The sequence below is a fragment of the Thunnus albacares genome, chromosome 1 (assembly GCF_914725855.1).
Source record: "Thunnus albacares chromosome 1, fThuAlb1.1, whole genome shotgun sequence".
NCBI lineage: Eukaryota > Metazoa > Chordata > Actinopteri > Scombriformes > Scombridae > Thunnus > Thunnus albacares.
Window position 1 is genome coordinate 23119638 of NC_058106.1, and position 22418 is coordinate 23142055.

The 22418-nt window shown below is 41.0% G+C and overlaps 1 protein-coding gene across 8 annotated transcripts in view; it reads right to left on the minus strand.

The window, feature by feature from the left end:
• Positions 1-22418, minus strand: part of sox6 (SRY-box transcription factor 6) — a 138604-nt gene that overhangs the window by 31090 nt on the left and 85096 nt on the right. For 7 of the 8 annotated variants that reach the window (XM_044350328.1, XM_044350324.1, XM_044350327.1 and 4 more), the window contains 2 exons: positions 8794-8917; positions 4908-4987 (listed from right to left, as the gene is read on the minus strand). In XM_044350328.1, coding sequence (XP_044206263.1) covers positions 4908-4987; positions 8794-8917 — 204 coding nt within the window. The remainder of the gene's footprint in view (positions 1-4907; positions 4988-8793; positions 8918-22418) is intronic. The other variant, XM_044350326.1, reaches the window with a different exon arrangement.

The window sequence follows — 22418 nt, forward strand, 5'->3', positions numbered from 1 at the left end:
TTACAACTGTGGCCTGCAAAAATATGAAAATAAAGGCAAACAGATTGCCTTGAAACCATAATTCAATTCCTAAAACCAATTAACATCCTCTGCATTTTTATGTGTGGTGAGCATTATCTGATGACTGCCACACTCTCTTAATTGCACTCTCTGACTCTTGTGTGTTTGTGTGTGTGTGTGTGTGTGTGTGTGTGTGTGTGTGTGTGTGTGTCTGTTTGTCTGTCTGTCAATGTCTCATTCACCTCTGCCTGGCCTGGGCGCTGAGCACTGGGCTGGATATGAGGGCATTAACTGTGCTTCAGTGCACCACACCATTTAAAAGGCAGCACAGCGCCAGGCCTGTTTGCCACAAGGCTTGTACAGGCTCATTGCCCAGGGCGACCAGGCAGGCTGACCCAGGCTAGGCCCAGATGTCAGGAGTGGAGGAAGGCGTCCTGGTGCACTGTGCCGATGCTTTCCAGTATGGCCCAACATCTGTCCCATCTGCTAGCACCCAACCTGCTCTGCTCTAACCCCTCCTCCCTCCTCTTGCTTTTCTCTGTTTCTGTATCTTACATCTACAGTATATATATATTTAGGCCCTTCCCTTTCAGTTTTTCTGTCTGGCACACACACAAACACAGCCCTTCTTGTGTACGTGTGTGTGGGCTCTCCAGGCCCAGGGGCCTCGAGAGCCAGCCCTCCCATTCAGTGCTGCTCACTGCATTATCCACTCTATCTGTCCATCTGTCCCTCTGTTCACCACTGCCTCTATCCAGCTGCTCACCTAGCCGTCCTATTAGCCAGCCTTCCACACACAGCTAGCATCGCTGCACTGCTCTGGGTTACCTTCAAAGACTGGGCTCCTCTGCTCATAAACACAGAAACAGCTGCTCTCTACAGTATGTCTGTTTCTCTTTTCTCCCCTCCTCCTCTCTCCCTCTCTTTCAAAGTCAAAAGTGCTTCACTTGTTAATGATGGAAGCCGTTTCTTCACATCTGTACTACACAGGCATTTACATCCAAACAAAAGATAATGTGCGGTTTGCTGCTCTCCCACTTTCTTCCTGTTTGTCCCCTGACTGTGTAACACTCTTTCTTATCACTTCAGTCGTCTAAGCCACTGAGTACTCCTTCAGATGTGTTTGTCTGCTTGAGATCTGGTCTGGTTGTTGCTGAGCATGTGGGCTGCTTTTCATCTTTAGAGTGGGAGCCAGCGCTGAGGCTGGGCCCAGGTTTATCATGGGCCTAGAGAGATGCCATAGCAAACACATTGGATGGTAATTGCAGTGTTAAGTCTTAGCTCAAGCAGCTCGACTTCCAGTACTGTAAATTACAAGGATGTGATGAGCCTAGACAATTCAGGGTAAAAAGAGTAAGACCCGGACAGAATGAGACAAAAAGTGGAGGGGAGTAATTTAGAGAGAAATACACAAACTAAGACACTTAGAGGTTCAAGATGTGGATGGGAAAGAGCAAGAGAATGAGACAGAGAGAGCGGGAGATAGAAAAAGGAGGTTTGAGTGAAAGCAGAGGATTTCTATTTATTTAGTCTTAACAGTGATACTGCATACAGTGAAACCAGATGTTGTATTTTATCCAATAATGCTTTCTTTAAAATGTCTTAAACCCCAAAGTCTGCTCCCAATGATAAAACGCTCTTTCTCAAAGGTCTTCCTCATGTTTATTGGTTCTGTAAAAAGTATATATTAAGTTCATATTGGCTTTAAGTAAATTGTTTTTTCACTTGGCAACTGATGCAAGGTATAGTGTACAAACAACAAATTAAGTGCTATCCCAAATAGAAATTTCTTTTGTGGAATTAGGGAAATTCCCTTCTTGTCTCTTTGCTCAATTGAATATAGTAGGTGTCCGGACGGACTGGGGTACAATCTAAGCACAATTTCCTCTGTTAGGTGAGAGGTGTCAGTTGTAATCAGGGATGGACAGCCAGGGATGGAGCCATTGTTCCTGCTGGTCCTGGGCTCATCCCGGCACTGTGTGGGCACTAATGAAGAGGGGCATGTCGCGCTGGGATAGTTTACCCTCCTCCTCTCCTGTGAGTTGAGGACGAGAGCCAATCTGTCAGGAAAACATTGAGTGAAATTGCCCTGTGGTACAGGAATGCCTGGTGACAGCCACTTGCAGACTGCCAGCCACCAGAGTGATGCTACCACCCTGTATTGACAAGCAAATTACAGCCTCCAACACTCAAACGCATCCGGGAAGATTCATTTACATCCATCAGCTTTAAGCCTTTGTTACCTTGTTGGGTTTTCTTCTCTCAGAGAGAAAGGGCGGGGAAGGGTGCTGGATCCCAGACTGTTATGACAGAGGAGATTGTGAAGAGGCTACGTGGCCAACATTAAGACTGACGGAGCGGCTAGCCTCTCTGACTGGTTGGCTGATCACATTACCTCTGCAGCATTGTGGGAATTAATTCTTCCAATAAGATAATTTCTAAGGTTCATATATTGCACAATCTAAACTGAGTAAATGTGTGAAAATTATACCTTGCCATGCAGCTGACAGGAAGAGATATTTTAATTGGGGGGGCAGGCTATTCAGCCATATGTGTGTGGGATTTTATATGTCTGTGTGTGTGAGTGAGGAAAATGAAGAATGAGCTTAGAGGTGAAACTAGAAAAGTTTAAGACAGTTTTAAGGGTTATTGGAGTATTGTGCTTGATGATGCATGACAAATAAACTCTGTAATATGATCCCACATGTCATAAGTGCTAACATTTTTTTTTTAAACCAGTGGCATTTTTATTCCAAACACTCTTAATATTGGACTTTTAAATCACAAATAACATTATTATACCAATGTACATAATGTGTTAAGTAAAGTAGTCACTACAGGAGTACTAAGACACATGCAACCACAGACACAGTGCTTCACTGCACTCATTGCCAGACAGACATCTCCTAAGTTCTTTCTCAACAAATTAAATGACCCCTTTTCATTGTGCTTTACACTGGTTGTCATTTTGTTTATGCTTATGAACATTTTTTTCTGCTTCTTTTGTACTCATGAGTCCTCTCTCTTCAACTCACACACACGTACAGAGCTCTGAAATGGTGTCTGTTTTTCAATAGTTTAATTTGGAAGAAAAAAAGGACAGTGCTGCTGCTATTATTGCTCTAAAAGGGAGGAGACAACTCTAACTTAATTCCATGTCTGGCTTGATATGACGTTTTTAATCATAGCAGGTTCTCAGTGCTTTGTAGAGGAAGTAGTGGCAGTCACATGGTTTGTTGATCCCAGCTATGTAGAAAAGGGCATGTTTGACTTGCCTTGCTGTTTTAAGGGGAGTCTCTATGCAGGGTAAATAGCAGCCAGCAGGCGGAATATGTGACAGGCTGACAGACTTCAATTAATGGAAAATGCACCTCTTTTTGTTTACTGTGTTCTGTAAAGGTCAGCCAAGTCATGGTCTTGGAGGCACTGTTTTTGCCCATTCCCAGGGTTAGATACATAATCAGAATTAATGACTCTAGACCTGTCTACCCTCCTCACCCCAACCTTCAGATATATGACTGTCTCATCTGACCTCATACACCACTATAAATAGACTCAGCATGCCTGTCTGATCTACCACTCCTTTTCCAATGGACTTCTCTACGATACACAAACTAAGCAACACATATACGCTCCAGAAACATATTCACTTACGTGGAGTATATCTTATACTCGCACGGACACACGTCTTCAAACACGAGCAGACTCATTTAACACCTTGCATGCTTCTGATCGCTCTTCTCATGGGTGCATAATGACGCACAGCGCTTCAGAGCCAGCTGCAAGCATTGTTAGAACTTGCCAAGGCTCGTTAACACTGACAGTGGTAGCCTCTGAAGGACAAATGCCACATATATCAGTGTGCAGACTTCCCCCTCAGTCTTGAGCTCTCTTGTTTAATCTTGTCATACTTCTCTCTGCTGTTGAGCATCACATGTAACAGCTTTCCATAACTTTTCACTATTGTTGGCAAAGCAGCAGTGGCCACTTAACCATATGTTGGGAGAGAGGCTTTTTAATCTTTTCTTTCTTTTGTTTCAGAAGAAAAGTACTGATTTCTTGTTTCAAATGGACTTAAGATCTACAATTACTCGAGTCTGCAAAGGAAACTCATAATTAGAGAAGCAGTGGTACTAGAATATACAGTATGTGGTTGTTATTCAGCTTCCTATTGCTCCTTGTTTTTTTTATGTAAATAAAGGTCAGAGAAATTTAGCAAGGGAATCCTCATCACCAATTTGGAAACAAAGATCATGCATAGGCTGAGAGAAGCCCTGGTAACAGTCGTATTTATCGTCGTAAGCACTTGAAGGATAGAACGCAGATAATTATCTATATTAAACCTTATGGCCTCAGGTTAAGCCCTGACCTGGGTTCAGCTTTTTTAAATGCTGTGTGAGGAAAAAGTCCTGGAGGAGCCTGTAGGGCTTGGAGCCTATACCAACATTTTCTGTGGCTAAAAACTCCTACTCAATCTTACTCACACACAATAAAATTACTCATATTTTTGTCTATTCTTTCTTTTTGTTTCCTTCACAGAGATAAAACAGGTTGGCAATATTATTGTGGTTCTACTAGATAAAAGCAATAAGACAGAGATTCTTTGCTTACACAGTCAATTGTCTTCTGATAAATTCACTGGCAGACGATTAAGGCAACCAAAGTGATTCTCATTCCCTCTAATAACTATTATCTTCCTAACTCCTCTGTCTGGCAGAGCTAGTGGGGATAAATCCTCTATAAAATAGGATAAATTACATATGTAAGGTGATAAGCGTGTGTGAGCTGGGGGCCTCCAGGATTATTTAGTGTGCAGCTCATTACTTAGCGTACAGCTGCTTAGCCATCCTTTCTGCCCTGGGCTTGGCGGGCGTCCCTAGCATTCTTTGTCATAGTACAGTACATACCTGAAGCTGGAGGGGGCTGAGTCCTGACGCTGCTGCAGCTGCCATTGAGGATGGAATGAACTGCACCGGGTAGTTATCACCTGTCAGAGAGAGAGAGGGAGACAACAATGCATACAGGTTCAGACAATGAGCCGGCCCACAGAGACCAGGCAAGTGCCAACACGGATCCTGGGCCCTCCACTACTTTACCACAGCAATGTGGCACATTGCAACGAGCCCTCGGCTTCAAGCCCAAACATCTGCATTAACAAAAGGCTAAGCTGGTTTGACTGGAGCAGGATTACTAAGGAACGTTCCACACCATTCCCTCCTTCTTCCACCTGCACAGCACTCCTTCTGGAAAATACCATGACAACAATAACTACTACATAGTTTAACAAGTTAGAAGTTTGTATTTGTGTGTGTCTAGTGTGTGTGTTTGTGTATGTGTTCGGAATAAATGTTAAATATCTCCCTGGTATTCAATTAGCGATAATGTAAAAGGACCAGCATGTTCTCTCAGGCAGTTCATACAGCTGTAGACTTGTCTGGCTATTGTTCAACACAACATTGTTTGTTTCTGTGATAGCTTTGGCAGCAGAGTGAAAGCACTTGTATGCGAACTGGTTAGAACAAGTGCGCAGGCACAATAACAAGGTTAAAAACCCCCACACATTCTTATCTCGCATATCACTGTGATCAACAAGAAAGAATTGGTCTCCAAATAGCAGCACTATTCATTACTATTCACTACTGTTGGCCTGCCTTCAGCACGTTTGTCAGATGGGGATATAAAACGGCTGCTGTATGAGTGATATCCATGGGGGTGTATAACAGTACCAGAAGCTTTCACACACTCAACCTAGTGTGTTGAGAGGGACAGAACAGCCCCAGTGAGACGGTGCAGTACAGTGTTCATAGAGGGGAGGTTAGTTTGAAGCATGTGTCTGGAGAAGGGGAGGCGGGGTGAACAGTGGGAGTTGGGAGGGGGAGGGAGTTGGCCTTCGCTCAGACCCCACTTCTGCCTGTCACTTCTTCTCACAAACATATGGAGCCATTAAGCCACAGACAAGGTAAATGTATATACCTTCTCTTTCACTTTGCCCTCACCCGCTTGCCTCACTTTGCAATCTTGTACAGCACAGCACAATGTGATACAGGCCATGGAAATTCAATCCCCATTTAGTAGCAAATAAAATCACACAGCAGAAGTGGTTTCAAATAGTGCTGGGTTGGATGTGTGGGGGTGCGCTGTGGTTATTTCTACACCTCCTCTTTTTGGTATCGCTTTTTCTCTGTGTCTCTGTGCTCTCTGTGACGTAGGATTTCGGAATAATAAATGGCTGGATGTCTTTAGATGTCATGTGAAACCTGGGGAGGGTCATGTGCTTAGTGAGCACACCACCACTGCTGGGGGGGTTTGGGGCTCCTAAGTCTGGGTCTTCGGTGCACAGAGTCTGTGTCGAGGCACCAGACTCCAGCAGAATGGGCGCTGTGCCAGGTTAGCGTCACTGGTGAAATGGGAATTAGGTTTAAAACAGACGTTTTTGTTTTGTTTGTTTTTTTCCTGGCCATGGCTGGTCCCATGCCCAGTGAAGTAAAGTTAGTGCTAAGAGGGGAGTGCAGGTGACACTATGGCTAGGTCACAACAGGCTATATTTCCCTGCTCATGTGATGGCATGAAATATAAGTCATAGATCTGCTGAGGGATGACAGATGTAGCAAAGACCTTTCTTAGACCAGATCAAATGATGACGAATGAACTATATGACCACGACCCTCAAACTTGATCTTTTCTCATCACTGGCTTTTAAACTTCAGTGAATTATCAAGACTGTTCACTAACTTACAGGTTTACAAGAACATTAATGTCCAGGTATATTAACTTACATTGATAAGATTTTCAAGTTGATGTGTATTTAATTTTCCTGTTTTTGATTTTTTTAACAAATTGTTTTTTTTGAAGTTTTAACAAAAAGAAAACTCTGATATTCAACTTGAATTACTTGAATTTCAAACAAAAAATCAGAGAACCAGTTTTAATGTTACAAAATGTGTAAAAAATATAGGGCTTAAAAGAGTATAGCATGAGAAAACTATCAACTGTCAGCAGGATGTCTATGAGGGAGAGAGGCAGAGGAACCTAAAGACTATGAAGTCATTCTGCAGGTCCATTAGAGGCACATCAGACTGTCTGTGTAAACAGTGCGAACGGACTGGGAAGTCCTACTTGTATCTATTTGTTTAAAAGATGAGTTGGTGTTTCTATGACTGTGCTTGTCCACCATGCCACACCAGGCCATTGAGCACAGCCAGTGAATGGGGTGATGACTTACCACTATGGTGCCAGAATGACTCTGTTGCCATGTGAGCACCACAGAGCTAGGGTCATAAGCAGTGGTCCCTGGGAGCTGTCTCATAATGATAACATCAGATTAGTGTGCCTTAGTCTTGGAAGTGAATGCTTGGCCACTCACTTCATGGAGAAAGGACACGGCAGCATCCTGTATACCCTGCAGGTGGTGGTGATAACATTGTACTCTCTGGATATATTGTGTTGGAGGGGGAGAAATAATAGAGGTTTTGAAATACCTCTCCTGACTTCAAGAGTCATTTTCAGACCCCCTTTGCTATTTCTTCATGAGCTCATGAATTATGCAGGAACCATACACATGGCGACCCCTGACCATGATTCCATAATAGCTCCTGTTATTTGAACTAAAACATTTTCCGTGTCAAATCTATTGCAGAAAGCACACTGGTAAAAGACTCCCCCTCAGGCACTTTGTTTAAGCTGTCATGGCTCCATAGTTCCAAAATAGCTGACTTTCTTTTTCATCCTCTGGTTTTATAGTTAATTCATTAACTGCACTACCACACCTTTTAATGTTCTGCTGCAAACCTGCTGACTTCCCAGTGTTTCTTTTTCCATTTTCAGTCATCTTCCTTGTTATGTTACTGTTTTACAACAGACAAGGACTCTGCTTGTTCTGTCTGACTAACAAGTCATTTTCTTTGACAGGGTGGTTTTCATCAACACAGCACTGTCTCCTTCTATTTGCATGTGTCAGAGTGAAATAGGAAAACATTTTTTATGTACAAATGCAGTTTACTTTGATTAAGTAACTAATACACACGTCTAAAAATTGCCTGGCCCCGGGACCAAGAAGGTCATGCCAAGTGAAAAGCTTAAAACTGAAGAAGGGAGCAACTTCAGTCACAAGTATTATGTGATTGTACATCTTTTAATTTTCATAACGATGCAAGTGTGTTGGAGGTTACTGCTTTGGCAAGGCATCAGTCAACATGTTGTAACAATTTCAGTTTTTTTTTTTTTTGAAGGCTGTGGAGCGTATCTGTCTCACTCAATTCAAAAGACAAAAGGAGAGAAAGAGGCTTGCTGTTACAGGCAATGACAGCAGTTATTCTCAGGAAAACCTGTTTCTTACATCATCCACAAAGTCCTCATGATTGTATTTTAATTGCTTAATTTCACTATCAAAAGGCATAACTGTGTGAAACTGTTATGCACACAACAAAAGGAAAACATTTCATGCAGCGTTCTTCTACTGTGTTATTGGATCTCTAACAGTGGATACTTGGAAAATGATTACAGCCAGCACACTCCTGAAAGATACTTTAATGTTGAAGACATGATTACATTCCTCTGCTTCTCTACCTATATCTATTGTTCCACATGGACTAGAAAACTCCCAGGCCTTAGCCTCAAGTCCAAGTTCAGACAGAGCAGAGTGCGGCAGTGGCCTCAAGTGTGTATCAAGTCTCTTACCGTGCATGTTATTCACAACTTAAAAATCATAATATGATACAAATGTAAGAAGAAAAGACATAGCAAGCAGGGAGATCACGGGAGGGATGAAATGAAGAATTAAGTTGCAAAGCATACCTGGCTTATAAGACATTCCCGGAGGGAAGAGAAAGCCTTGCTGGGCGGCGGCTGCTGCTGCCAGAGTGCGTTGGTCGTGTGGAAAAATGGGGATCATGAGCGGAGGCATGTGACCCTGGACCTGCTGAACAGATAGGGAGCAGAGATCAGAGAGAGGCCTAAGCATAGGCATGGTACACAGAAACACATTGCCCACTCAGGGGGAGGCCAGATCACAGCTCTTCCTAACGTGTGCTGACAGGGGGCTCCGCGGCAATGATGGCCCTCGTGTGCTCACACAATACCTGGTCAAGCTACGCCTGCTCTTAATCCAAACCACAATTTCACCTCGGTACATCAAAGGGCCCGCATACGCACATTGTTCCAGCATCAGTTAGAGGAAGTGACAAGCAGGACAGAGAGCATAGAGGCTCAGTAGGTGCGTACGGCTTCTGCAGAGAAGTACTGTATGTGTTGAAAGAGGCATTCACCAACACCCTGCTGCTGCAATAGATACAACATGTCAGCCGAAGGATTGTTGAATGCATTACACAGGTGCAAAGCGGGATTGATCAGCATGTACATACACGAACGCACACTCATCTCGCAGATAAAAGATCAACTACACACATAATCTTGGATGATCATTTATACAAGAGAAAAAAAGCCATAAGACAATCTGGTAATTTACTACAACTGCTTTCACCAGGGGAAAAACAGCAGGCAGTTGGAAAGTGTTTGCTGCGTGTTGTATTTCATTTTAATGTCATTCTCTGACTGTCTGTTCCAGTCACATATTAACCTTCACCATCCAGCCTGTTGCTGACTTGCCAACTGGGAATATCAACACAAACTCCCTGCATGTGTGTGTCAAGGGTGGGTGAGTAGCTTATGTCTCAAAATTGGTGTGTGGGGGTTTTTGCACACATGTTACAAGGTCCAATCTTACTGTCATTCTCTGCTTCCTGAACCTCTATGATGGGGAGCAGCCCAGCTACCAAGGGCCTGCGAGGGTTAATCTAGCACTGAGCCAGGCCACCTCAGGGGAACCTGCCTGGAAAATGGGTTAATAAAGGTCATCCCCCAAAATAAACACTTTACAGAATGTTTCTCCATTCATCCCTCTTTAAAATCAACTTGCAATAAAACGGGTCTGGGTGCAATTACTGCCGCTGCATTGGGGCATGAAATCAACCTGCTCTGAGCAACAATCTCCCCCCCCCCCCATGTTCTGGCTGAGGTCTGCTATGATCTCCACTTTTTAGCCTGTGCAGCTCCCCCTGTAGACCCTTTACAGAGTAGTCGCACCCAGTTTCTCTCACAGCTAGCAGGCAAAACCTACTTAAAACTACTTTATTGATCTGTCCAGAGGTGCAGAGCTAGGCTGAAAACTAAATAAATAGAACCATTTTATGTCTACTGAGCTTTTACAGAAGTGCAAGTGCAGAAAGTGCATTATAGAAGAATAGAAAAGTATGTAATTCTTCCAAAAGTAATTCTGTAAAATGTGCTGTTGCTGAAGAAAAATAAATGGCCAAGGAGACTGCGACAAATGACCTTAAATAAAACATTGCTTTATAGGGATTTCTGCTCCAAGTTTCCAGGCGGAATGGATGAAAGATGGATCTTGGCCTTGCATGTATGGAACATATGGAAAAACACAATAATTAATGTCACAACATGAGGTAGGGCCAGTGACAGGCGGGGGGGGTGAGGGGGGGGACACTGGGGAACACAGCTTTTCTCTGCCTGTGTATTTGGACGGTAAAACCAGATGGAGTCTGTTGCTGAATGTACGGTGGCCACAGGGCAGGAAAGGGCTCTCGTAAGTCCACATCCCTCCAAGTGTGTTACAAGTGTTACATTTTCCTGAATTAACTTAAATCAGTGATAAATTACAAACTACCACATATATCTACTTTGTCAAAAAAATAAGCTTGTTGACTGTCAAATATTTTAGTAACTGAAGAATAAAACAAAAAATCTGTTGCTATAAAAAAACGCTCTTTCCCAATTTGTTCTACCCATGCTTGAGTTAAATGGTTGGTGAAATTTGCCAACTTCCAACAGTTCAGCCACTTTTTAGAAGTAAGTAAGTGATTCATGGCTTTTGCTCTCTGTGTCGTCTTACTTGGAAATTCACTGGGCTGCTAACGCTCTCCTGAGTCATACAGATAATTATAATAATCCTTTTTCAAATCAAACCAGCTAAACACACTGAGCCACAACCAGAGGAATAATAGTTATGATGCTACACAATAGGAAAAAAAGCATTTAAATATTTCTCTCATTCACGTAATTCCATAATTTAATTCATTTTGGTTATTTGAGAAGACAAATGTAATTACATGAATTGGTATTAATTAATTGTACAAGAGATGCATGCTAAATATCTGCAATATATACAGAGACATCAGCAAAAGGCATTAAATGATCATGTGTATTTTCCTCCAGCAACACGAAATATAAATTATATAATTTCATCTGGGATATCAGCTTTTATTACTATTATTATCTTTAAAATATGGAGCAGAATATACAAGATTCACCAAGGCAAGAAGGAGTATAAATGTTGGGGAAATAAATGCATTTCTTTTGAATGGCCATGATTTGCAGTAATGAGCTTCACACATAAAAGTTTAATATATGGCAACTAATGTCAGAGAAAGGCAAATCAAATTTTGAGGAGCTTCAAGGTGGAAACAAATAGTAGAGGTTAGTTGAACTGTCAATTAACAGCTGGCACAGTGTCTGAGCAGATTATAACATCCTCCTGAGTTTTGTTTTTTTTTCCTTTGACTGTTTAAATATACTAGAAGAAAAAAAATAAAGAAGTACATTTTGAAAAACAGAGACAGAAAGAGCTTCCACTCTCCCTCTGTTACTATAAACCCAACCTCCCCCCCTTTAAGAGTTACCCTCAAGTTCATCTTTGTATGGGCTGAGTGCCCGGGATATTTCTATTGCCAAGATGATCTTGAGGAGCCTGAGAATGAAGTGGAGCAGATGTGAGCGGGGCACTTGGGCAGCGTCCTCCCTTCTCCTCGTAAATACAGCAGCATTGTTGTGCTGGCACTGCTCTTCCTTTGTCTTAGCACTGCTAAGTACTGGATAATGTCATTTCACACCATCTGCCCCCAGGCTTCATTAAAGATACATGAATGGGCTATCTTATGAGGAACAGGTGCTATTGTTTGTCCCTCAAGACCCAGCACTAAGGATCTGACTCTGAATACTTGAAGAGGAGCATCTGTAGTGATCAGTCAGATAGACTTGGCTGAGGCCCCCGTCTCTGCCAGCACGCGCTCCAACAGAGGTTTCCGGGGGAACTCAGCCGCCTTGCAACATGTATCATCAATTCAGATGACCTGATGAAGTCTGTAGCAGGCCAGCACGCAATCTGTTTCCCTCTCAGGGAGACGCTATATAGTATTTGATAAATAGAACCAGCTTGCAGGGAGGATTCTAAGGACCATATTGAAACCTTATGAAGGAGATAATTAGATTTATTTTAGTCTTTTATGAAAGCAAGAAAAATTACAGGACAATTTATTGTTATTTTTTTTGCAACATTCAGTTCAGATAATATAAATTAACATACATTGATCGAGTTATATGAGAAAGGGCTAACACTCGCTCGATTGACTGTGCAATTGTTTTTTCAACAGCAGCCAGTCGTGGGGTCAGACTGCAGAGGGTCAGTCAGACGGCTCAGACAGACTCATCTCTGATGTGTAAATACACAAGGTGTAAAAGACAGGGTAGACATGAAAGAGCTCCCTTTATTTCTCCTAGCACTTACAACACATGCAACATGTACACACACACACAGACAGACAGATATACACACCCAAATTCAATTTTAATACAGCTTTATAGGATTATAATGAGTATTGTAGTTTCGCTACATCTAGTTTTTATTTTTTGTAATGTTTTTGAGACTTACTTGCTCTAAAATACAGATAGTACTTAAGAGACTTCATGTGATTCAGGGAAAATCACATTTTAGAAATATTTCTACAGAGTGGTCTTTTATAAATGTGTAAACATCCACCCACAACACACAGGCAAGCAGCTCCAGAACACTGAGTGCAAATGGAGATGTACAGGGCATTACAGCACTCACTTGGTCCCCTGTCAACACCCATGTTCCTCACTGTCTGTTATAGCCTCTACAAAGCACCCAGGAGGCCTGAAGACCCCCTGCTAGCTTCTCCTCTGTACCCCCTTACACTTCCATGCACTGATCCACACTCACGTTTGCCACTCACTATGAACCACAATGTGAAGGAAGCTGGGGGAGTTGTTGTTTTTACTGCCAGAATCCATCAGTATTAACAAGATTAAAACAAGAAAAGACAAAAGGGGCTAAAAAGACAAACACCTGCCTCATTCTCACCGTGTTTCATTTTTATTAGCTTGAAAGGACCGGTGAGATCCTGCGTCTAATATCCTGATTAATTACTACTTGACACCTTTTAACACACCTCTCACACAGATGCTTGTCTTGGATATAATCTGCATTCATTTGCCTTGAGGAGACTTGTAAAAAGTAAAACCACTTCAAGTATTTTATGAAAATTCTGACAACAATACAAACGCATGTAGCCAAGATTTCTGAGGAACTCGTGGTGATGATCTTCACTCTGTACAATCATTTAGGATATTTTGAGCTCCTTTGACTGACAGAGTGTAGGGTATGCACATCCAAAAAACTTCTACAGGTGCTGGATCAAAAATCAAACTAAAGGCAAGAATCAGATAAAAGATCTGCACACTGTACTAATAGCTCCCAGCTATTTTAATTGAGCAACATTTTGATCTAACAGAGATCTTCGTCAGACATTGTCAAATAACCATCACAAAGCAGAACAAGCAATATATAGACAAAAACACATTCATCACTCAGGTGATTGTGATCTACATGATTGAGAGTCAATCTACTACCCACATGGGGGACAGAGCATGCCTCTATGAAAAGGGCAAAAACAACTAGAAACATCATGATCAATATTATACAGACACATATTAAATACAACACATCAGAAGTTGAGTCAAATATGTATCATAAATCATCCAGAAAAAAACAGTTATCATAAAAAACTACTATATAGAAAAATACATAGAAAAAGTAGAAAAATCATATATTACTTGCCCGAAAAAAAACTTTTTTAGTAGTACAGGCAAGTTCAGCCTAGCAAAGGAGGTTGCATCAACAGATATAATTTTTTGGGAGAGGCAATCATATTTTCATTAAGATATCTGTAAAAGTAAAGTAGGGTCTGTCAGTCATACTTACAAAATAGGTTTGAGGTCAAAATCTAAATTAAAGCCCTTAGGTGACATAAAAATATTTTTCAAAATGATGTTGATGATGTCCCCTCCACTTCTGGGGGTTTTCACGTGTTCAATCCCAGTGTATCTCAGTGTAGATGGGTTGTGTTTGAATGATTATCTATAATGATTACCTTATAATGAGCTCCTTTGCCATTAGGAAAATATCACATTCACCAACAATCATTTAGAGGAGGACTCACATTTCACTGACATCTCATTTTAATACTTACTTCCACACTTTAGTAGCTGTCAGATCCGTAGCTCTCGCTAACCTTCTTTTTCACATATTCTATAGGAGGGGTTCTGTAATTTCACCCAGGGAGGATAGACTCCAGCTGTTGCTGTAAGAACTGATAGTTCACACTTCGTTCCCCCCTGCTCTTCACTGAGCTGCACGCTGAACTGCTGCGAGTGAGTAGAAATCACCTTTTGTGATCTATTTGAAGGGAAAGTGATCTTGAGGAAGCTGGCAAGTCTGGCTACATCCCAACAGCCGCACACACAGTAAAACTGACACTAGACAGCAGGATATGTTTAACACCCGCCACTGTGTACATAGCCCGCTGGGTGTACACTGTACTGGAGCCTAACCAGGATGAAAATCACTCAGTGGAAGCACTTCTGGGCGGCTGAATCCTCTGTGTTGCTTCAGGATTTTTTCCTCCACTGAAACAATCAACAGTTCTTTAAGCACAGTCCTTTACTATAGGTCACTTAGCAGCCAGTTATACTCCACTGTACGCTGAACACAGTTACACACCGACACATCTCATGGCAAGCACACACACACTGATCGAACATAGATGTGATGGTGTTTGGATTTGTCTGTAGCTAATGGTAATCAGACAAATTGATCAATAGATTTGATCCAGACTTTGATGCTCCAGACTTCTGCTTTTAAATGAAGGTCTTCATACAGTATTACCACCCACTAGACTGAAGCGCATTATTCCTGCTTGTCTGCTCTGGAAAATGAGCTCACTAGAGAGGTTCAGGTCACCAACAAAGGGCCCTTGTCCTGGTCAAGTCTCTGACCTTTCCTCCTCACTTCCTTCCTGCATCTGAAATCCTTGTACAGCACCCCTTTCTACAAAAGTCAAAGACTGAAATCCACAGCCAGAGATCAATAGCAGTACAAGCAGTAGCTTGAAAAAAAGTGTCATAATATTTTCACTGAATTGTTTGGGTACAGCACCGACTCTGACAGCAGGCACTGTTTGCTCAGGTTTGAGTGTGACGCTGCACATCAGTCACGCCTGTGCGTATTATACTGAGTGCTGTTCAGGATAAAGTGCAGCAAATCCAGACACTTGAGTGAGGTCAGGCCATCCAGAGGGAATAACCAATAGATGACTTCTTGTTCCACTAATTCCTTACACAGTAAAACAAGCCTTCTTGGAAAACAGCCATTCCAATATGTCTATATTAAGTCGGCGGGAGCTTGAAAGCGTGGTAGTCCAACCCTCTGACCCGCCTAACACACCCCACCCCAAATCCCTCCATCTCACTGCTCCTCCCGACTTCCACAGATTTCTGGATAAAACTGCAGGCTACTGTTTGCTTAAGTACACAGGATGGCATTTATAAGATTTCTCCACACTGCTCTAATTTAATGCAGTTTCAGTATTAAATATTGTAGGAAGAATAATAAAAGATCAAGCTTAAGTATGAGTCAAAATAAATAAAATAGGCAGAAAAAAATAAGGAAAACTATTTGTAAATCACAAGTCAGTGCATCTGTAATTTAAATGATGCACTTGATGAAAATGAAAATAAAACAAAAGAAAGATGCACACATTTATTTGTTGGCATGGAATGTGATCTATAGATTTAATAGAAATTGTCTACATAAAGCAAATTTTACGAATTCTTTATAAAAATGTATTTTATTTGGATTTGTATTATATGGTGTATATTAAAAAGAGCAAACTGTTTTCATGCTACAGCTCTCTATTACATTGTATTCTCTGTTTCTGACTCTGAACACACTAAAAGCAGATATTCAGATATCAGATATAATTGTAGGAAATGCATTTCTACATACTGGCACAATATACACAATGAACTGTGTGCACAGCAACACACACAATGCCACCATTCACCATTTAACCCTTACATTTTTAACATTAAATTCAATTTTAGATTTAGAAATATGAACTCTTTTTTTTTTTGCTGGGGGAGGGGCACATACATGGAAGTAATAATGAATATTCTTTCAAGGTCTGGCCATAAAATTAAGGTTTGCAGTAAACTGGCCAAATCCACCGGGACTCCCTCAAACAGCATATGTAATGACGGGAAAGAAGAGAACAGACATAAACAAACCCACGAGTGGGTTTGAGGCCAGCATCATTATCCAGTGTATACATCCTCGCTGTATGGAAACAGGAATAAGTGAAATGCCTCGGACCCTCATTGTAGGGGGGTGAGTGAGGTTCTAAAGAACATTGGACACGGGTTAGTCAGATAGCCAGCTACATCCATGTGGTGTGAACAGGGTAGGGGGAGTTGGAAAATAGAGGGATTTATGAAATAATATGGCTTTAAAGGTTTGAAATATCACATCTTAAACACTTCAGAGTAAGCAGAATGACACAGATGCTGTGCACTGTTAATAGTTTTGTATTTTATAAAATGACTGAAAAAAAAATTAAATTTTAGGGAAAAACCTTTATTTCTACATTTATAGGGAATCTACAAACTGCATTTTGTCTGATTTTGAATTTGTGTGATGGTATTGTTCACATTAGGGCTGGGTTTCCCCTGTCCCATCCTCCAGTCACAGACTGAGGCTCTGTCTTCACTATTACCTCTCAGCTGCTGGGGCCACAGAAAACAACAGAGCCCATTCTGTTGTTCAGTGGGCCTGTTAGGAGGGGCAACTTTATTGGAGGCACACGTGTGCTGAGACTTTCAAACATGCTCAAATATCATGGGCACATCTAATTATAGGCGAGAAAAACCAGAGCATTTTGTAAAAGATAAAACAAGAGAGGCACTATGACGACTCGGTTAAAAAAAAACAAAAAACACTTTTAAGATTTAATCCTATTTAAGAATCAATTCTGAAGTTGAGAAAATGACCTGTGTTAAAAAAGAAGAAAAGCAAGAGGTGTCTTTGAGAACTGATTTGTGGAAAAGACAAACAAACAAAAAATTTCTACAATTCTGTTTTTATGAAAAATTGTGCAGGACAAAATGGTTCATTCATTGTGTTCCATCGGGGAATGCTTGGACTCTCCTTCACCCCAAAAACAAGAAGCTCCTTTTTTGCGTTGGCCATGGGCTGAATGCTTTGCTTTGCCACCCCAGCCCTAAGAAAACACGCGCCCCTTTCTCCCTGCCGGCTGCCCGTACACAGTAGATCCTATTAATGCAGCTCCTTCTCCCTGTGAGTGTGCCCACTGCTGAGGACGATGGCCATGCAAAGCCAACGCAAAGACAAAACAGTTTGCACAACATTAGCAGAGAAAACAGAGTCCACGCAGAGAGGGAGAGGAAACTAAATCAACATCACACTGGAGGATGTGTTCTCTCCCAACTGATATTTTCCTTTCGGGGGTTGGGGCACAATGGTTGTTAAGTGTAGGCGCTCTGCCTTCATCCAGTGAAGATTTGTGGAGCTTCAAACAGGTGCTTCATTGTGATATTCAGATGGAACACAGAAGTACTTAATTCCTTATATTTGCATGTAAAGTATCAACGTTAAATTATCAGGGTTGTTTAGCACTATGATTAATTTAAAAGGAAATTAATTCCTGTCTGCCTACTGTGATACACTACAGTTTCATTCTTCTTCATATATTCTGTCTTGTGCCGATTATTCTTGACACTTGTGAGAACTGATAGAAGTGGAAGTTTGTGTAATAAATTAACCCGTCCCAGGGCTGCTTTACAAACCCCCCAGGTGACTAATTTTAAGTAGACCCTCAGGTGTGATTTCACACATTACAGCCGTTCATGTGGCACCTCTCAGATGGAGCCTCTTAATTATCGCTGCTTAAACTGCTTAGGTGTCTGAATACAAAGGCCAATTACACAAAAGCATGGCTTTATTGTGTAATTTACAGCAATAATGGATCTATGTTTGTCTACATTCGTACCTCATTGGCAAAGACACAGTGCAACTCAAGCATATGTTCCAACTGACTGTGTCTAAAGAGACTCAATAAAGCCAGTAATCATTTGTTAGACTTTGACAAAGGAATTATTGAGCGGTCTATCTTTTTTATTTTCAAGACTTCTGAGCAATAACATTCAGTATCCCTGCTTGAATGCCGTATCTTAAAGCTTACTTAACTTGTGTTAAGTAAACAGAAGGGACATTTCATCCAGGGAAATGGGAAGCAAGGCCTCCTTTAGTTCTGCCCTGAAGACGGTATCATGCCCTAATCAGACAAAATCCACAGACCCAGATCATTCAGGAAACATCTACTGTTTATATTCCTAAAGCAAGGATTTGTTTTAACAGACAAACGCCATTACATACCAACTGCTCATCCACTTAGCTTCATTTGCGAACCATCACTACCATCACTGAGGTTGTATCTATTGCACCTTTTTGCGCATCATTAAGTTTTAACAGGGCCACGATGGCTTTATTGTTTAAATTGCACATGACTTTATTTAACGTCAGCATTTCTTCTGCTTCCTGACAAGAAGTCACATTTCATAACTAATTAAATTGATCCCTCCCCACCGATAGAGTCCACTAAATGGAATTATTTGTATCCAAGTGTCAATATATTAAATCACAGGGGCTAATGAGTCGGGTCACTGCTTTCTTTTATCTTCAGTCTTGCATGTGCACATCTTCATCAGCTAACAGTCTCCTTAAATGGAGGATGAACATGCTGGACTGAGCCTCCCTGGGCGAGAGCCAAGCCCGTCTGACTAGGCTGTTAATGCCCCCACATAATCCTACTAGCAGGCTAACACAGAGCACTTCAACACAAGGGAAAGCACTGGCAGCACAGCGTCTACACAGGCACAGACACGCGTGTGCACACAGCAGCACACACTTCCTCACTTAAACACGCACACACACACATTATCATTTCCCTGCTCTATTATTCTCTTATTATCATGCTAACAGTTCCAATCTAGCTGTGCTAATTGGGGGACTTGCACATTCTCTTTAACAATGTCTATTTTTGTGCTTTTTTTTTTTTCTGCCGGTGCATTAATAAGAGTCTCACACTGAGAAAATCATTTGTGCTGGGGAGACAACAAAAGCATCTGAGAATACACAAATTAGCGCTATTATCTTTGTGCAATTACCATACAGCCCTGTGTTTATTTAAACTCATCTGACTGATTTAAAATATTTACCATCATGTTGTAGTTTTGAAGTCTTTGCTTCTCTAAATTGGTAACCAAACAGAATCAGTGCATTAAATTACTGCATCGGGTTGGATAACATGCATATTCCTTTTTGTAATAAAAAAGTAGTTATTATAAACCAATACTACTAAAAGCCATTTTATCATAGAAAGATATATACATTGCAGCAATGAACCAGTTTGACAGAATTTTTTTTTGTTCTATCCGGGAGATCTGGTAAGATAATGATTGGTGCTGCGTTACACAAAAGTTTAAAGCTTCAGCTGAAAGAAAAACAGAAACAATGGTAACACAGTCCCTTCTGCAAACATGATGGTAGAAGCATCAGGCTGTGTGGGGCTTGCAGGTATGAAGGGGACAGTAATTGCAGCCAGATACAGGCCAAGTATTAGGAAAAACTACTTCACAGTGTCAAAGATCTTACATTGGCTTGATGATTTATATTCCCAAAGGGCCATGACCCCAAGCATCCTAAGCATACTGCTGAATCACACTCTAATAGTGTCACAACAAGTATATGAAAGTCCTTGAGTGGTGCAGCTACAGTCAGGGTTTTTTTTATCTATTTTTTTTTTATTGAAAATCTGTGGAATTACTTGATAGTTCTTGGTCAAGTTAGATGTAAGGCATTACACTTAACCAATCTTGAGCACCTCTGCACTGTGAGCATGTGAGAAAAACCTTAAATCCAGATTTGGCCAGATAATACAGATGTTTCCAGGGGGCTGAAAGTTGCAGTTAAAGTTGCATCTATAATGTTTGATCTAGATGGATGACTGTATTTTTGAGGGAACAATTATTAGGTAATGTGTTGCTGTCACGATATTTAAATAGATTTATAAGTGTAAACTGAAAAAACAGCGATCGCTGCCATCATTAAAAACAGTACAAGTGTGTAACACAAAAACTTAAGTGTTTAACTGGACAGACTCCAGAGCTACTGAATACAGAAGACACTTTTACAGAGCCTCCCCTGTGAATTCTCTGGTTTCTTTGTAACAGAGGGAAAAGAAATGGGAAAGCCATGTGCAACGGACTAAAACACACTGCTGTCCAGATTTTCCCCTCTTCTAAAAATATATTAACTGAGCGTTAACAGCAGCATGCAAGATTATATCGTATTAAAGAAAAAAAAAGCATCTATTTACATGCTCTTCATTGTCCATGTTAGAAATGTTGGGCATCTGGGGTGCTCTGGTGGCCTAATGGTTAAGGCATATACCATATAACTGCAACGTCCATGGCTTGATTCCCAGGCGGGGGACTTCTGTTGCATGTCACACCCTCTCTCCCTTCCCTTGTTTCCTGTCTCGCTACGCTGATTCTCAAATAAAGGCAAAATGCCAAAAAAAATAATCTTAAAACAAAAGAGATGTTGGTGTAATTTAAATTTATCTTTAATGTTGAAACCTTTAGCATTTAAACATTGAATGTTAAATGAATGTCCCCCCACTGTTTATTTACACCATTAAAGATGCGTGTGTGTGTGTGTGTGAGAGAGAGAGAGAGAGTAAAAAACAAACAAACAAAAAAAAAAATAACCTCCACAATGCCCTCCATAGAAATCCATTATCTCTCCAATCTTGGACCTCAGAGTATACTCAGGGTCGCCACATCAATGCCACAGCTAATGATAAACGACAATGTCCTGATGTTATTATGTTTTTAAGGGAAAAGAAACATTTTATTGAAATGTTTCGGATTAAAAGCATCCCTCTGTTTCATCTGGGGAGCTTGGCTTTCTCCAGCCTGTTTGTGAAGATAAAGTTCACCCTGACCTTTCAGCCAATATTTATTCTCTTGATGTGTGTATCAATGCAATGCGTGGGTCCCTGTGTGCCTGTGTACTGTACATGATCACCTCTGTGCATGCGGGTATCTGCATGCCTGCGTGTGAGAGTCAAACCATGGCTCGTATCTTAACAGACCCATCCTTGAGGAATGCATGGGGTCATTACCATATGAAGTGAGGAGATAGATGCTTGTGGTATAGCTATGGACAGAGTACAGTACTGTTACTTGAGTTTTATATCTAATTAGAGCATTTTATTTTATTTTATTTTATTTTATTTTATTTTTTATTTATTTCTTTGTAATACACATGTCCTTAACTCATGTACTGAAAATGCATATGACAGAACAGCTAGCCAACAGAGAGTCAACAGTCTGATGGTTAACGTGATGCTGTTTTACTGCTCATCCGCTGCGACTGCTCATCCATTAAGAAAACGTGAAACTGTGTGTGATTATGAAACAGAAAGCCATGAAGAGGAGAATCAAATCATGTGCCTGAGAACTGCTGAGACGAAACAAAATAAGAGAAACTGAACTTTTTTTTTTTCCTTTTTGTAATCTCTGAGAATCAGAGAGATAAGTAACTTATGGGACAAATCAGTTCTCTGCTAATATATATGTTTAATTGTCACATGTGTCTTAGAAAATCTTGAATGGTGTTTCAAATTTTCAGCTAAATCAACTCAGAGCTAATCTCATCCTGGGATTGAATTAGTGCCAAGACGATTTCAATGGCAAGGATGGACTGAAGGAATACAAACAAGCTGAGGGAAAAAACACACAAAGCCTTGAGCTTAAACTTTTGATAAGCCCCCTAACACTGCAATCAAAACATCTGCTATCTTAAAACAAGTGACATTGTAATCCCGAAGGACAAAGACTAAATCTCTCTCCCTCTCTTGTAAGAGTGATGAGAAAGGATAAAAAGAGAGATGGCTATTCAAAGGGGAAACTTGATTAAACTGCATGCAGCCTTGTTCAAAACCTCACTAACTAAAACTAAAAACTACACACTTCTGACTGATTCCCTTCGATCCACATGCAAAAAGAAAAGAAAAAAAAACCTTGAAAGCACACATATAGCGTGCCAACAACAGTCTCAGGTTGCAGTCCCCATGGTTTTATTGTTTGGACAGTTTACAATGCCCACTGATGTGATCAGTTACATCATC